This window comes from Lissotriton vulgaris, chromosome 12 (assembly GCF_964263255.1).
Source record: "Lissotriton vulgaris chromosome 12, aLisVul1.2, whole genome shotgun sequence".
NCBI classification, from domain to species: Eukaryota; Metazoa; Chordata; class Amphibia; order Caudata; family Salamandridae; genus Lissotriton; species Lissotriton vulgaris.
The window spans coordinates 367,324,848-367,343,651 of NC_141700.1; the positions used below are offsets into that span (position 1 = coordinate 367,324,848).

The 18,804-nt window shown below is 43.2% G+C and overlaps 1 protein-coding gene across 1 annotated transcript in view; it reads left to right on the plus strand.

The window, feature by feature from the left end:
* WDR88 (WD repeat domain 88) overlaps nt 1–2,268 on the plus strand; it is a 305,494-nt gene extending 303,226 nt beyond the window's left edge. The window contains exon 11 of the mRNA XM_086946455.1: nt 236–2,268. Coding sequence (XP_086802581.1) covers nt 236–361 — 126 coding nt within the window. The 3' untranslated portion in view covers nt 362–2,268. The remainder of the gene's footprint in view (nt 1–235) is intronic.
* The last annotated feature ends 16,536 nt before the right edge of the window (nt 2,269–18,804 follow it).

Below are 18,804 nucleotides of genomic sequence, written 5' to 3' on the forward strand. Positions count from 1 at the left end.
TCACTTGATACACTTGCAATTTTGGTATATAGGTCATGTTCAAGCATAAAGATACATGGTTTTGACAATGTGTGGTGATATTTGTAGTCCTTTAGTACAAACCCAGATGAATAACAAAGAGGGGTCAATAACAAGTGCTAATGGACTACAGATGCACTTTGTGAAATTACATTGTTATAAATTGTTCCAAATGATTGCAACAATGTTTTAAAAGTATTTTTATCTATTCCATCAGTGTGAAGAATGTGGAAAGCCTTTCTCCCTCGCGAACTGGGATGACCCCGAATTAATAACCAAATGTGTATTCTGCCGACTAGCTTCTCCTTCGAGGAACATTTTGCCATCACTACCCATCTCATAATGCGAACGACAACTGAAAAGAGTATATTTTGATGAGAAATAACTTGTTTTTAATAAATAATTTCCCAACAAAAAGGCATTCCTTGCTTATACACATTGTGAACTGTGGTATTCGTATAAATTACGATAATATTAGTAGTAAAAACATTATTTTTGCATTTCTCCTTAGGAGTCAATGCATATGTTTATATCAATTTGCATGTGGCTCCTCAAACTCAGTATATATGTTCTTGGTTCCAAACAATTAAGCAGTCAGGAAATACTAATTAACGAATCTCATATATTTTAACCTGCAGTAACAAAGAGCATGCTAACAACTCACAACATTCAGAAAGCCTTCTTGATAGAATTTTGCTCAGGACTGGAGCAGATTCTGTATCCAAAAATTTGAGGATTAAACGCTGCTGAGTCCCTAATGCTTTTAATCCCAAATGCTACCCACTGCAAATGCAAAGTTGATTGGTTTTAGTGACTAATTATGTATAAGAAATCATTTTGGGGGGGCGGGTTGGTTAAGAACATAAATGTTTCAGAGGCCCCAAATGTATGCACTCTGAAGGGACAAGTGATCCAGACTTGACTTGAAATACATTTGGAGTGTATGGGAGAGGTCCAATTGTATGTTTAAAATAGGAAGTAGATAATATGCAAGAGTTATAATGTTTTGTACAACATTCAGGGTCAAATTGCCTTGGCTATTGAATCTAACACCTAGGTAAACAAACATTTGCCATTATTACATGTATTAACATGCAGCAAATACTGAAAAAACAATATCATTTTTGGAAGCAGCTTCTTTTCCATAAAATGCTTTCCAGTATAAGGTATTCTTTGCTTCCATACGTTTGTGAAGTTTGGTCATGTAAATAAATGAGTGTGATATTTAGAGGGTTATTATTCATCTGAAGGTGAAGTGAGCTTGAAATAATTTAAAATGTGTAGCACCAAAAATGCAAAATGTGTGTAGTATTATACAATTTACAAGTTCCCTTCATCTCCTTCATTCTGTATTCATCTTCTGTATGTTTAAGTAGCACCACGGTGATAGAACCTGGTGCGATGAGTCTACTGTTGAATACTGTCAGTTGCATCAGACACAGGCTGCTGGATGGATGGGATCAATTGTACTGCAATAACCTTAATCTTCATTTGTTCTACTTGGAGCCTCTTCATCTCCATTTTCATTAGAATTTTACACTGGCGGCGAGGATGGGTTACGCAGCATCTGTGTTTCAGAGATCGTTAGAAAGAGTGTTGAAAGGAGTTGTAGGAGTGAAAATATATCAAGATGATGTGCTTGTCTATGGGAAGAATGAGGAAGAACTTGATACCAGACTTAGAGAAGTTCTTGACAAATTTCAGGATTACAACCTTACTGTAAGAATAGACAAGTGTAAGCTCAAGAGGTCCTCTATAGACTACCTTGGGCACATCTCCCTCCAACAAAGAGGAACGTATGAAATTTCTCATAATGGCATAATATTATAGTACGTTTATGAAGAATTTTGCAGATATGTGTGTCAACATGCGGAAACTCTTGTGTAAAGGTGTGGATTTCATTTGCTCAGATGTTTGTGAAAAAAAGTTCAATATGGTTAAGGTCATGTTTAAGAAGACTCCTGGGGGGGCTACGGGGAGGTTGGTAGATAAGAGTTCTAACAGGCAATGCTGGATATGATTCCCACCATACGAGCTTACATGGACACATGGCTACCCTCCCATAGATTTGTAGGTACGAGCGACATGCAACGTCCTGGGTACATGCGTCAACGCACTTCTCATTTTGTCCTAATACTGTAATGTCTTGCTTTGCTGAACTCAATAAAATAAATTTGATCCAAAAAAAAGAAGACTCCTAAGTTAAAACGTTTTGATCACTGACGCTAGCATGAAAGGTCTGGGGGCTGTGTTACAACAGAGAGATGGGGACACTGAGAATGTATTCCTGTTCCTGTCACGAAGTCTTATAGGGGCTGAACTGCAATATTCTGGTATTGAAAGAGAGGCCCTCGCTGTTCACTGGGCCATAAAGAAACTAAAGAATCTTCTGTGGGGTTTGAAATTTGAAGTACGGACTGATCACAAGCCCCTATGTCACATTTTCAATAAGAAAGGCATTGATGCGATATTAGGAAGGATTTCCAAGTGGGTAGTAGCACTTCAGGGATACAAATTTAAAGTTGAATACTTACCAGTTGGTAAGAACAGTGTCGCTGATACACTAGCAAGGTTCGTGACGCAGGGTGACTGTACTTCCAATTCTGATGAGGACGAACTTAATGAATGAGTTTGCACCATTGAGAGTGTCGGAATGAAGGAAAGTAGATGGCGTGATGAGTGTGCTTCTGACAAAGAGTGCTTTGAGCTGACTTCTTTGCTCAAAAATGGATCGAATATTAAAGTGAAAGGGGATTGTGAGAAATATTGGCAGCTAAAGGATGAATTGTCTGAATGTGAAGGCCTTATCTTTCGAGGTACCAGATAAGTTCCTCCTGGTACCCTTCGTCAAGAACTCTTTGAGCTAGCTCATGAAGGACATCAAGGGATGTCTAAAATGAAAGAGACTCAGACTCAATTACTGGTGGTCAGGAATGGAAGTCGAACGACTTGTGAGAGATTGTGTACCTTGTTGTATGAGTGAAAAGTGTCATAAACCCAGAGTACAACCCATGGTCATTAGGGAGCGTCCTAAAAAGCCATGGGAGGAGTTATCGCTTGACATTTTTGGGCCTATTCGTGGGAATGGTTGTAAAAATTATGTCTTTGTGTTGATTGATTTACATTCCCGATAGCCAGAAGTTAAAATTACCAAGTGTATTCATATCAAACAGGTTATAATGTTTCTCACGGAGGTCTTTGGTAGAGAAAGTTTACCTGGGGTCATCTTAACAGATAATGGAACTCAATTGGTATCAAATGAAATGGAAGAGTTCTTACAGACGTGTTCCATCAAACAAGGGGTGTGTACTATATCATCCTGAGAGCAATGGTATGGTGGAACACATTAAGTGTGTTTTTAAAGAAACCATTGATTTGGCAAAACAGAATTGCATGGATTGGAAAGAGGAAGTTATCAAAAATGTGGAGGTTTACAGGGTGTCTCCCCATGCCATTACTGGACGCACCCTGTTTGAGTTGCTCAAAGGGAGGTGTGCCAATACTTTAGTTGCACCCTTCTGGGTCAATGATACTGAATCAAAAAGAAGTTTGTATAACTCTGGTAACAGCTGGAAGCTCAAGGAGGGTGAGAGAATAAAAGCACATAAGGTACACTATGACCAAAGTAAAGCTGTTAAAATTACTCCAGTGGGTGATATTGTTATGATCAGACCTCCCTTTGGCAGGAAAGCTTCCAATGTGTTTCAAAAACCTCATAGAGTGATCAAGATTTTAACTAATGCTATTAAAACTGAAGATTCACGCATCTGGAATCTAAACAGGGTGGTTGTCATCAGGAACAGTAAGCTAATGGTCAATGAGGGTGATGGAAAGTTCTTGAGCTCTTCATCCTCGCATTCCACTAGGTCAGGTCCTGCTGAGGAAAGTAACAATGGGAGTAATCTAAGAGATAAGAGGATTACCAGACGACCTTTGAGGTTTGAAGATTATCAAATGGCATAAACTTTGTGAGCGGTTTTCACTGGATTATTTGTAGTGTATTTTCTACTAACTTTGCTATTAAATTTCTTGTGTTTACTCTTTAGGGTTTTGCATGTAGAGGGAAGGTGTGTAGTACTGTACAAATTACAAGTTCCCTGCATCCCCTACATTCTGTATTCATCTTGTGTATGTTTAAGTAGCACCATGGTGATAGAACCTGGTGCAATGAGTCTACTGTTGAATACTGTCAATTGCATCTGACACAGGCTGCTTGATGGATGGGATCAATTGTACTGCAATAAACTTAATCTCATTTGTTCTGTTTGGAGCCTCTTCAACTTCATTTTAATTTTAATTTTACAATGTGCTCTATTCTATATATTTAACGGACATTAAACACAGATTTAACTCAGAAAAGAGTGGATGATATAAGGGTTAAATATAGTTATGCAAGACGTGTACATACTTCAAGCTCATCACTCACTAAGCCAGATATTACAGTGCTGATCTCTCATCAGCTCACAATGTCTCATAGCCCCCTTTGTCTTCCTTACGCTTGCCATCATTAACTAACCTCTCTGCTCTGAAAGTTTCACAGCCAACCTTTCTCATGCACCCTTATAAACCACCTACCTCATCCTCTTAAACTACTGCTTTCTTCAGCTAACACATCCAGCCCTTACCTGACACTAAGGCCTGACTGGCCATAGTGGGCACCGGGCATATCCCCGGTGGGCCAACAGGGTGGGTGCCGGTTTTGGGCCCCTGGGGGGGTGTTTTTGTTACCGGGTGCCGGCAATTCAGCCCCCTGTAACAAAATCAGCCGAAACTGGGCCTAGCAAACAGTTCAGCCGTGCCCCACCAGGGGGGCCGGCCGAGCAGTTTGCCAGGGCCGGTTTTGGTTCCCTGTCTGACACCCTTAGATATGGGAACCCACTTCTTCATACCACCTCTATCCTCAGTGATTCTCATAACCCCTCCCTCACTGCTTACATTTCCCTTAAATTTGCTCTAAGTATTTTGAGTCTACTCAGTATGGATCAGATGTACTAACAATTTTGATGGTTACAAAAACTGCAGTTCGGCATTTGCAACAGTAAAAATGCTTTTTCCTATGTACTAATCCTATTTTAGGAGTTGTAAAAGGTTTTCAGACTCCTAAAATGGGACTCCGAATGGACACTGATTCGGTATCTAGAAAGGGTGTTTTGTAGGTGTCCCTTCCAAATACAAAATCGTATCTTATATATCAATGTTTTTGACTGAAATCTAGTTCCAAAACATTGAAAATTTACAAACACCGTAAATGATGTGGTAATGCATTTGCAGAAGAGGAGACCCATTACCCTTTGTGAATGTAAAAAAAGTTTGAAGAGTGGCCAGTGTTCCAGCAGACCATTGACAACTCTTAAACAAACTTTTAAAAAAGTACACTTTTTTAATGCAGCCTGTTTTCCTTTAAGGAAAATGGGACTATATTTTTAAAAAAGTTTGCTTTTTTTAAAAAGCAATCACAGACATGGTGGTGGACTGGCCTCAGCATGCCACTATTCCCACAATGGTCTCCAATCATAGTGAGTCAGAATATACTAATCTACCTCATTAATATTAACTACGATTTGGATTTGTAAGACCTGATTATTTACTACATTGTTTGGTTCTTAAAAATCTTTACTGGTCTCATCAAAATTTGTGACCAGTATTTTCTAACCAGGTATTGGTACATATGGCCCTACCTCTCTTAAGTGTACAAAAAAGGGATAGGTGGAATGCTTGAATTAATATCAGCCACTGGTAATTACCCGGGCGGCATCCCAATCCATAGCTATTCTGCACACTCTGTCACCTCTGTTTGAATCTAGCTACATGCAAATCAGTCATGACTCTGCTCGCATTGTAACAGTCCAGCCCGAACTGTCAAGCCAAGTCCTCCATGAGCAACCTTCGACCAGTGTCGCCTTAATTATGGGCTCATCAGCCAGGTACAGCTTGGTTCCAGTGGCATAGTGTGCACTGGACCAACGTCTGGGCATACCAGTGCCACTTAGGGCAACATACTAAAGTATACAAAAAAGTGCTGTATGGCTGTATGGAATACTTGAATTCATCTCAGCCAGTGGTGATTACTTGGGCCACATCCCAATCCATTGTTATTTTGCACAACCATGTCACCTCCGTTTGGACCCAGCTATATGCGAATGCAAATGATAATTACTTGGACCGCATCCCAATCCATCTTTATTTTGCTCTCCATGTCATCTCAGCTACATGCTATATGTGAAACAGACTTGGCCCTGCTCCAATTGGAACAGTCCTGCCCAAACTGCCAAATCATGTCCTTCCTGAACTGGAACACAAGCAACTCAGGACCAGTTTCACCCTAATTGTGGGCGCATCAGCAAGGGACAGCTTGGTTCCAGTGACACAGTGTCCACGGCACCCACGCCTGGGCATACCAGTTCTACTTAGGGCGACACACTAAGGTATAAAAAAAGTGATGGACGGAATGTCAGAATTAATCTCAGCCACTGGCAATTACTCAGACCAAATCCCAATCCACTGTTATTTCACTCACCATGTCACCTCAGTTTGCACCCAGCTATATGCAAACCACCTTGACCCTGCTCCAGTTAGATCAGTTCAATCCAAACTGCCAAGCCAGCTCCTCCCTTAACAGGAACACAAGCAACTCGGACCAGTTTCGCCTTAGTTTTGGGCTCATCAGCCGGGTACAGCTTGGTTCCAGTGACACACTGTGCACGAGACCCTTGTCTGTTGGCATGGTGTGCAAACTAACAATGGGCTGGAATACGGCCCGAGTATTTACCAGTCCCTGAGATTAATTCAAGCATTTCATCCATCACTTTTTGTATCATTTAGTATGTCACCCTATCTCGGTATACAACCTTAACAACGAAACTTTTACAACGACCTACCATTACAACGCAACTTTTACCACGCAAACTATTACAACGCATTGCTCTGGGGGGCACTCTAGGATAGGGAATAGGTTAATTTACTATCCAATAACCTTCCCTACTATCCACGGGGACTGGAGTTGGAATAGTAAATTAAACTATTCACTATCCAGCGCCTAAAAGCATTATGCGTTGTAATGGTATGCGTGGTAAAAACCGCGTTGTAAAGGTAGGCGTTGTAAAAGTATGCGTTGTAACGTCATACATCCCCCTATCTCTCTTAGTCAGATTTCTCAAGTTGTGAACAAACCCTGTATAGAGGGTTTCCGGAACTGTGAGTATCTGTGGCTTCCTCGACGCAGGGCTTTCTTGAGTTTTTTTCTTTCCAATATGCCAGCTGCCTCACAGATGGGTGATGTCAAGACGTAACATGCACCAGAAGTCATCTTACTTTTCTGGTATGGATTACTTGTTGAGGTTTTGCAAGAACATCGGCTCCTCCGCTAAGGTAGAGGAGCGTCGCCCCACTAAACAAACAGAAAAATAACATGATAACTATTGTTATTATCATGTTATTTGTCCTATGGCTGTCAGTGGCTCTCGGACGGGGCGGGGCTGGCCAGAGCAGGGGAGGAGTGCTATGCACTCCCAAAGTGCGCATGAACTGTTTGGCCGGTCCTCTTGGGCTGACCAAACAGTCCATGCTCGCTTTGCATGTTCCTACCAGGCTGCATTACACAGCCTGATCAGAAACATGCACAGGCTCGCTGTTGAAGTCTGAGCGCCAATCCAGTGACGTAAATAATTAATTTACTCTCTTAATTTCTATGCAAGGTAAGTACTTAATCAATAATAACTCAGATCGGAAGAAAAAAGACAGAGTCCGTGGTGTTAGAGTTCTTAGGGGTTTTATTCCTTAAAAAGGAATGGTCAAGACCAGGATATCATGTTCTGACCACCACAGGGGTGTCAGAAGGGATAGAGCGCTACATTTTATTAACAGTACATAGCTTATATACTTATTTTACACCATTGGAAACAGTATAGAAGGCGTAACAGCTGAGAGAAGACAAGATAACAGTGTCCACGTGTTACTAGTGCGTAATCAAAGGGCGTGGACTAGGCGTAACTGGAGGTGTGTTCTAGAAACGTCACAAGTAAGTGACACATGTGGGTGGCACTAAACTAGAAATGTTGCAATGTCAGCAGAAATCTGAGGCTTGGATGCGCGCGCAACTGCATGACGTGTGATGCACGTGAGACTAGAGGGTGCATGGGGACTTGACATTTACACTGACAGAAAGAGACAGAAGTCTGGCATGTCAGATCAACTTGTGCTTCTATCATATCTGATATCTGATGTTTAGGAACTAAGCTATCTGGGCGGAAAGGTCTCTAGGGCAGAAGCTATTCTATACTTGCTGTAAGTGCGTGTATAAGCGCCTGGGTGTCTGTATGAGAAGCGTGGGGGCATGGGCCTTCCATGGGAGCATGGCAACAGGGGCTATGAATTACTTGAATTATTTGCACAGAGACAGGTCGGCCCTTTGGCTCTGCAGCTGAGGGTATGTTTACTGAAGCTAGTAGGCAGGAATGTATTTTCGGGGAGGGAAACAGATAACTCGAAGGTTATAGTCAATCTTGGCAGGCAGCAGGCTGAGCTGAGCGCGAGAGGCCGCGCTGAAAGTAAGTCAGAGTTCACGAGTACAGAGGCAGCCTGGGCAGAGGCCCTTGGAGTCAGAAGCCAGAAAAGAGGCTCGGTGGCAGAAATTCAGGGGCCTACTCAGCTAGAGCTGAAAAACGTAGAAGTATACTACAAAAAGACGTTGGCATAGCATACTTAGGAACGGACCATTCAACCCATTCAAGGTGGGTCTGAAAGAGGACATGTTAACGGTGGACGCAAATGTATTTGCGTCTTCATAGCTGGTACAGGAGGGAAGTTACATGCACTTTAACTCGTACATGGAGACGGTGGGGTACGCGCTAGGGAACATAACTTGACCATAAAATTTATATTACCTCATTCCCTCCTTGTTCCCTACGGACCCTTCATGATATATTAATCATCATAAATTGATCAGTCTGTTCCTGTAACATTATTTGTTCATCTTTCTTTCTTTGACGGTTTGAGAGGAAACTGGAATGTTCAATGCACGATGTGGCACACAGTCCACATATCGCCGGCCCACACTGTAGGCACAGGCAGCAGCTGAATACTATGACAAGGCCAAAACCTAGGAAGGATAGGATCTTCCATCCCCAAGCAGTTAACATTGTCCAGAACCAACCGGACCAAGTCCAGGTGCCTGGATTCTGATGTATCTGACTTGCAATTTTATGCAGACGGGTAATAGCTTGATAGACAGATGGCGCGTTTTGCGGGATGAAAACGCAGCAACTTGACCCGATGACCTTACAGGCTCCACCTCTATCTGCCAAGATGACGTCAATAACAAGACGATTTTGAAGGACAACAACCCGCATAGCAGATTGCTCCTCTGTTAAGTTACCTAAGGCGGAGGCAGTTTCATGTACTACAGCTTCAAGTGTTCTAGTTAATCTACGTATTAATTTACTGTTTTGGACAGGTCCTAAAAAGAAAAAGAATCCTTTATTAAAATCAGTGTACTGTTCCCATGCCGTTTCTGTGTAGTCGACAAGTGGGATATCTCTTCTGGGTCTATTCTTTACTAGATTTGTATTTCTATGGTAATCAGGGGGAGCTAGAAAAACAGGTGGCAGAAGGAATGCAATATAACAGGTACCATCCCAATCTGGAGGTAAACGTATGTATGCGGTATGACCACAAACAAAATAGGAATGGCTGATAGCTTTAAAGGACGATTTACCATGGTCACTGAATTCGACCACAGTAGTGCATTTACTATGACCTAAGTGTACTGAACCTTTCTTTCGGACACATAATTCACCGATGACTGGTAATACTAGCATATGGGGCAGAGCTGGTGCGGCTTCGGATTCTACAGTAAGAATCATAAGGCTAATTGTGTAATTACCTAATCCATATACTTCATTTTCTAGATCAGTTCCTATTCGAGTGGGGAGTCCCTCTTTATCAGGGTAACAGACGTTGAGCAGAACTAAGTTCAGGTTTCCCCAAACCCAGCTCCCATCGAAAACAGCAATATCAGGATCTAAGGAATTAATTATTTTAAACCATGCACCACAGGAGCCGTTGTGAGTGAACGGGTACGGAAAGAGGGGCAGAGCTCCCTTGTAATTCTGGTAGGGAGGGAGTCGGCCACATATCCAGCAGTTTGTAGCGTTATTAGTCTGATGGGAGTGGTGCAGCATACTAATGAATGTGTTATTGCGCAGCGCCAGTCTGTAGGAGAGTTCATGTTGTGGTAACTCACTAAAAGAATGTTCAGCAGAGACATTGTAGACAGATTGTTCATGCTTGAAGATAGGACAGTATATAGGAAGCAGTATACTGGCAATAATAATTAGAACACTTAGAAAAAACATTATTAACAACGTCACTATACAGTGACTACGCAGTGATTTGCAGTATGTATTTCTTTTGACTTGTCTCTCCCTCTCTCTATCTCGATCTAGGGGATACATGTCAGAAACTATTTAACCGATTCACCTAGGGGAGGACTTAAACAATTAAACTGTCTGACTTGCTAGATCGGAGTTTCATACGGTATTCCTCTTGGGGAGTTTTCTCTCGTTCGGATACTTCAAAGTCACTAGTTTTGATACAGTCTTTGGTGGGGGTGGACGAGTCAGAGTCCTGTTTTAGTTCATTTTTCAGTTCATTGCAAAGCTTAATATGACTCGTGTGGACCCACCCCTTTCTTCCTTCCAACTTGACGGCGGTCCTGGTAGTAAGGAGGACGATCTTCGGGGCTTTCCAGCGGGGCTCCAACGGACTTTTCCGGTCGAAGTTCCGGACGAGAACTATGTCCCCCGGACGGACCTCATGTGGCTTTACATCAGTGTTGTCAGAAAAGGCTGCGGCAACCTATGAACGACATGATTGGAGTGCAGACATCAAGGAGGCAAGGTAATCTGTCAACATATTACAATCTACATCAGTTATTTTCTTCGGAATGGGCGTCCCCCACATATTCGGTGGTCTGCCAAAGACCACTTCGTACGGAGATAGCCCTGATCTCGAGTGTGCAACCATTCTCATGTAGAATAGTGCAACTGGCAGGGCGACTATCCAGTCGACCCCTTTCTCCTGACATATCTTAGCAAGTCGGGTCTTTAATGTCTGGTTATGCCTTTCTACAAGGCCTGCGGCTTCGGGGTGTCGGACACAGTGGAACCTCCACTGATATCCTAGCAAAAGAGAAACCTGTTTCATCAACTCGGATGAGAATGGCTGTCCGTTATCTGAATACACGACACGGGGCAAACCGTACCGTGGGAAGAATTCACGAACCAGCTGCTTGGCAGTGGTTGGGGCGGTGTAATCTGATACTGGGTAAGCTTCTGTCCAACGGGAAAGTGCACAAACAACTACGAGGACATATTTGAAACCTCGACAACGGTCCATCTGGATATAATCCATCTGGAGGACTTCAAAAGGGTGATCGGGAGGATGAAATCCACCTTGCTCTACAGGGACGCTTTTACCTGGATTGAACTGACAACAGATCATGCAAGTACGCACTTTCTGTTTTGCTGCTGCTCGTAAGTGTTTGTTGTACCAGAGATTCTGCAAACAATCTATCATGGCTTTCTCTCCTAGATGTGCAGGACTATGTGCTGTATTTATCATGCTTTGAACCATTGAGTCGGGGAGAAACCATGTACATTTTCCCTTCGTCATCCAATCTTGATCTGTCTGAATCCCTCCTAGTTCAGTCCATTTCTTTATTTCATCTGGAGTAGCGTGTGTCTGGATATCGATTACGTCTAGGGTGGGATCTCTAACTGCCATACACTTTGTCGGTACTATTGTCTTTGTCACATCAGTAATCTGGGTGTGAGTCAGTGCTGTATGTTTTGCTGTCTGGTCTGCCAGGTCGTTACCCTGGGAAACAGAATCTGTAACTTTAGTATGTGCTTTACACTTCATGACTGATATGCCCGAGGGCAAATGTATTGCTTCTAACAGTGCTTGAATGAGGGGACCATGTTGTATCTTGGTCCCATGAGAGGTCAGGAAACCTCGTTCTTGCCAGAGGACTCCGAAGTCGTGTACAACTCCGAATGCATAACGTGAATCTGTGTATATGTTAACATTTCTGTTTTTGGCTAGAATACAAGCTCGGGTCAGAGCGATGAGCTCCGCCGCTTGAGCAGACAGTGTGTCAATACGATGTGTTTCTTTAACTTCAGTGTCAGTGGTCACGGCATACGCAGCCACTAATTCTCCTGTACTTGTTCTCATGCATGAACCGTCCACATAAAGTGTCAGGTCTGGATTTGTCAGCGGGACATCTGTTAAGTCTCGTCGTGGTTTTGTTACTGCATTAATGACCTCTATGCAATCATGCTGGGCTGGATCTGTCATAATTGTAGGTAACAGTGTTGCGGGGTTCAGAATACTGCAGCGTCTGATTTCTATGTGTGGCTGGAATAGTGTTAATTCATAACCTGTCAGTCGTGCTATAGTCAAGTGCTGAGTCTGGGTTCTGTTTAACAAAACCTCTACAGAGTGTGGTACTTGAACTGTTAACTGATGACCTAAAACAATTGAGTCGCTTTGTCTGATTGCTAGCGCTGTTGCTGCTACTGACTTCAAGCACGCAGGGAGTGCCTGAGCTACTGAATCCAATGTACTAGAAAAATAAGCGCAAGGCTTATGTGAACCTGCTTGATCTTGAGTGAGGACAGACAACACTGTACCATCACGTTCTGTAACAAAAAGTGTAAACGGTTTGCTGTAACATGGTGTCGCTAAAACTGGTGCTTGGCATAAAGCTTTCTTTAATTCTTCAAAAGCCTGTGTATGTTCTTGAGTCCAAGGGAGGGCAGTCGAAGTTGCTGCCTCCAGCGTTGTTAACTGAATGAGTGGTTTAGCTAGAAATGCATACTGGGGAATCCATTGTCTGCAGTACGAGGTGAGGCCTATGAAGGCCCGTACTTCCTTTTGTGTCTGGGGTTGTGGCATATTTACAATTAACTGAATGCGATCGGGAGTGAGCTGTCTCCCCACTTTGGACAGCAAGTGACCCAAGTACACAACTTGCTGAACACAGAATTGTAGCTTCGAAGGAGACACCTTGTGTCCCTTGTCGGCCAGAAAGTGCAAAACTGTCAGTGATGCTTGTTCACATTCGGGCTCACTTCGTGCGGTGATCAGTAGATCATCGACGTATTGCAGTAAAGCGGTATTAACTGGCATTTGAATACAATCTAGTTGTCTTTTCAGTGCTTGACTGTAGATGCTGGGGCTTTCTGTGAATCCTTGAGGTGCGCGTGAAAATTTGAAGCTTCGTCCATTTAAACTGAATCCGAAGAGATATTGGCTCTCTGGATCAATAGGCACGCTGAAGAAGGCGTTCTTGAGGTCAATTACAGTAAAGAACGTTGCTTCTGAATCAATAGCAGTCAATAGGGAGGAGATATCGGGGACCACAGGGTACTGTGGAATAATGCATTTATTCAGTTCTCTTAAATCAATCACCAGCCGATATACTGGCGGTGCATTGGGATCAGTACGTTTAAGAATTGGAATGATGGGTGAATTACAAACATTGGAGTCGGTCTCTACGACCACTCCTTGGGCAATGAGCTCTTCAATGATTTTCAGTAAAGCCACTACAGCATCGGGTGGTAACTTGTATTGTCTGATTCTGGGTAATACAACTCCTGCTTTGAGCGTAACACGGTATGGTGTAATGTGCATACAGCCTACATCAGTTGGGCCTTTTGCCCACAAGTAATCTGGTACATTTTTCAATCTAACATCGAATTCTCGCAAAACATAATGACCCTTGAAATCCCGTAGAAAGAGTCTGACTACCTCCGGGGAACAGCATATTATAGCTCCTAGAGCCTTCAATGTTTTAATTCCTAACAGATTTTCTGGACATGATTTTGTAAGTAACAAGTCTGTAACACGTGATAACGGACCCACAGCCAGGGGAACTGGTTGCGATACCTCATTTACAATAGGCTGTCCTGAAAAACCAAGGGAAACATTCTGTGAGCCTGAGAGGGGTGCCCCTGGAACTTCATCATGGCTGATTGTGGTGCGACTTGCCCCTGTGTCAATTAACAATTTTCTGTCTTTTCCTAATACTTGACTATGTACATAAGGACCTTCTTGATCTACAGGAATCTCAATAAGAGGCAAGTCACCTTCCCTCTCTAGGCTATTTCATGTATACCGGGGATAATCTGGATATGCGGACTGGGCATACTGGTACATCTGCTGTGAAACTTGCTGAGACGCGGCAATGGGCTGTGGCTGTGATACCGCTACTGTCTGTGCTGGAACTGAAGAAGCATGCATAGGCTGTGTATTCTGTGTATTCTGTGAAGACTGATGCTGGTTATGGTCTTGTCTAGGCGGATGCGGTCTTTCTTTAGTTTTACCTGTCGCTATGTTATGTTTCAGAACTGGGCATTCATGTACGTAGTGACCTGGCTGCTTGCAATAATTGCATGTCCCTTTAACGGGAGCTGCGGTGTGACCTGTCTGGGTCGTACCCTTTCTGTGACCGTCGGCTGGGACCGTCTGTGCTACTAACATTTTCATCTTTGTGTCTTTCATACGTTTCTGTTCCTGATCTTGTTCTTCTCTAATTCTGTTCTGATGATATTGTAACATTTGTAACATCTGAGATGGCGTATTTGCTTGCCATGTACTCTCGACCTTGTATACACGGTTTTTAACTAACGGTAGGGAATTCTCGACTAACTTTGATACAAAAAGATGTGGGTACGATTCGCTACTTGGCTTGAGGCCACTATTAATAATAAAACATTTCTCAAATCTTGAATAGAAGTCACTAGTATCTTCATCATGTTTCTGTTTACAGGACGAGATGGCGTCCCAATCTTCCTTTCTAGTTGTCAATAATCTGGGCAGAACCTGTACTATCAGACCTGGTAATGCTTTAGTTTTGTCCCCAAGGCCTACCCCTGGGACCCGTTTTCTTTCTTCGTCCTCTATTTCTGCCCATGCAATCTTTGTGTCCCCCACCTCCCATTCCTTTTCCTTTAATTTCTCGAAGATACCCGTGGGCAATAATACTTTCAACATTTTCATGATATCATCATACGTGTAATCCCCCATTAGTAACATGTCTTTAAGCTCTCTGTGAAAACCTGCAGGGTCTTTATCATGACACGGGACTAGTTTCTTCATTTCTAACAGTTCTAGCTTGGTCAATGGCGTGTGTACATATACACGTTTCAAGGTATTATCTGTACCCATAACTGGGTGTACTTCTCGTAAGGGGTTCTGACTTTCAACGCCACTCAGGCGTTGCATGTGATACATTTTCCTTTCTGGGGGCGGGGCGGGAACATATTCAGAGCTGATGAAAGTGTCATATCTACGGCGTTGTTCTAGAATTATTTGTATTAACTTGGTACTTAAGCCTCTCCATCTATCCATGAGTAGTGCTTCTAATGTTTCGTGTAAGGGGCCTGGATCAGAATAATGTTTCCTGTATTTGATGAGGAGGTGCTGAATCATGTATACACCTGCTAATTTCTGCTCGTCTGGGGAGAGGTTCAGAAATGTCTGTACTACGGTGTCATCATTATATATGTCTGCATTCTCGGCCCATGATACAGCTGATCGGGCTAGTTCTTGTTCATCCATAGAATTGAGTACATGGTACCCAACTCGATCTCGAAGCCTTTTATCAGTTTCCTGGATCTGATGCTCAGCAGAATTCGGATTTGTTAAGGCAGAGAAGAAAACTCTCTTGCTTTCTGGACGAATGCCCTTCCTAAGGTAATTTCCCTTACCTACATATGCTATAGTATCTGCAGTCTTTTCTGGTTCTTCAGATTCTTCTTCCTCCTCGGAGGGAGCTTGGTCTTTCTCTTTTTCGTGTATCTCTATTACTGTTTTTCTTATTTTCCTGTACATACTGGCTATGCAATTCTGCTTGTCATGTTTTCCATCGGCTATATTTTGACCCCACTTGTTCAGTGCATCTAATTCACTCTGATCTGTTCCAGGCCTATCTCGTTCTCTTATTAGGCAATTTATGAAAAATCGTAGTATCTGTGCTTGGATGTCAACTTTCTGATTTTCCATGGCATTCTTGATACTGTCAGGGTCTTTCCCTGTCTGAACAAACTCGTATATTCTGTCTAGATGGTCCTTCATTCCTACATAGCATAGCAAGATATCAGTAGCAGATCTTAACCGTAGTGATGCCAATATCATTAGATCGTCTTTACCGGGTACTGGATCGTATCTACAAACTGAAATGTTTTCCTTGAATGCGTCCAAGCGGGGTGACCTGAACGTGAGAGGACTCTGTATATCCCTGATATTTAATCTGTGTGTCAATGGCGGGGTCCGAGGACCCGCGGTCGCACCCCCTGAAGCGGAGGCTTGGGTATTATCTCCCTGTGGAGTCTGTTTTTGTACTTGAATTTGTCGTTTTGTTAGATCAGGCAAACGTGGTTTCGGTAGGTCTGTTTTGAGTGCAGGAAGTGGCGGGGCTGGCGGAACAGGGGAAATCTGTCGCAGTATCGGCGGAACATGACCTGGGGGCGGAGTGCCATCCCCGTCCCTGTCAGTAGGCAGGGCACGAACAGGCAGATTGGTGTAAGCTGGAGCTACATCTTCTAGGTAGGAATTCAGGAATATATCTTTAGTGGCCCTATGAGTTACTTTAGTTGGAACCAGTGGTGGCGGCAGATTTTTCGGTATTTCTGAAATGGCGTCAGGTGTACCCTCGGCCATAAGATACATGCCGTTTACTTGGCTATTTCGGATGCGATCTATTTGTTCTGTTTTTACTCGGATTCCTTCAGTAACTAATTCGTTTTCTTGAGCTTTATCTGATTCTTTAAGTCTGTCTTCTCTACGGAGTGCTCTTTCAGCACGTTTATGTGATTCCTTACGCCAGAATTCTATGGCGTCTTTCTGAGATTGTCTGGCTTTCTTTTTCCATAATGCCTCTTCTACCTTCATGATGCACTCGGCATCCCATGTTCCATTAACTGGCCATCTGTGTCTCTCGTCTAGGTGTTTCGTATAATCGGTCCATAATTCTAGATACAATATGGCATCTATGCCATGCTTGTTATACATAAAGTTACCTGGAGTGTCCCTAGGGGGGATAGGAATTTCTTCCTCTAACATCCCTTTCCTAGTTCCTATCTGCTTTAACTTGTTAAAAAACGGCATTTCGTTTACTTAATACTGAATGTTCGATTTCTTACTGCTTAAATCTAGACACAACTAGTTACATAAGAACACAATAATGCACATAAAACAGTCACTCATACCACGACATTAATCACATAAAGAGACATTTGCTACATATATAACTACCCCCTATATCGGATGTACTGCTAAACAGTACAGATACACTGGTGTAACAGTGCAGGAATTCAGAATACTAGATATACTGCTAAACAGTACAGATACACTGCCTAAAAACAGTGCAGACCGGACTTGTGTACCCAAACCCGTCTAGATACGTCCCAGCAATGGTACTCACCGGGAAGCACGGAAAACAGAAGGCCTCGGAAAACTCGACTGGACTCGACTCGATATTTCGGAAAACTTCGGAAAACTTCGGAAACCTGGTGGGCCTCTTGACACCTCGGACCTTGCTTCTTTCGGCTAGGCTCTGGTCGGGATCCTCCGCACTCCTTACCGCCTCGTCTGGGTACTGATCGCAATCTTCGTCACCTCCGTGGGCCAGAGGGAGATACAGGAAATCCTGCCGGTACGCGTAGGTTCCGTCTAACTGATGGCAGGGGACGGAGCGTGCAACGCACCAACCGGCGCGTAAGGTGGGGGAGGAGTCCCTATTCGGGCGCCAAAATGACGTAAATAATTAATTTACTCTCTTAATTTCTATGCAAGGTAAGTACTTAATCAATAATAACTCAGATCGGAAGAAAAAAGACAGAGTCCGTGGTGTTAGAGTTCTTAGGGGTTTTATTCCTTAAAAAGGAATGGTCAAGACCAGGATATCATGTTCTGACCACCACAGGGGTGTCAGAAGGGATAGAGCGCTACATTTTATTAACAGTACATAGCTTATATACTTATTTTACACCATTGGAAACAGTATAGAAGGCGTAACAGCTGAGAGAAGACAAGATAACAGTGTCCACGTGTTACTAGTGCGTAATAAAAGGGCGTGGACTAGGCGTAACTGGAGGTGTGTTCTAGAAACGTCACAAGTAAGTGACACATGTGGGTGGCACTAAACTAGAAATGTTGCAATGTCAGCAGAAATCTGAGGCTTGGATGCGCGCGCAACTGCATGACGTGTGATGCACGTGAGACTAGAGGGTGCATGGGGACTTGACATTTACACTGACAGAAAGAGACAGAAGTCTGGCATGTCAGATCAACTTGTGCTTCTATCATATGTTTACTGAAGCTAGTAGGCAGGAATGTATTTTCGGGGAGGGAAACAGATAACTCGAAGGTTATAGTCAATCTTGGCAGGCAGCAGGCTGAGCTGAGCGCGAGAGGCCGCGCTGAAAGTAAGTCAGAGTTCACGAGTACAGAGGCAGCCTGGGCAGAGGCCCTTGGAGTCAGAAGCCAGAAAAGAGGCTCGGTGGCAGAAATTCAGGGGCCTACTCAGCTAGAGCTGAAAAACGTAGAAGTATACTACAAAAAGACGTTGGCATAGCATACTTAGGAACGGACCATTCAACCCATTCAAGGTGGGTCTGAAAGAGGACATGTTAACGGTGGACGCAAATGTATTTGCGTCTTCATAGCTGGTACAGGAGGGAAGTTACATGCACTTTAACTCGTACATGGAGACGGTGGGGT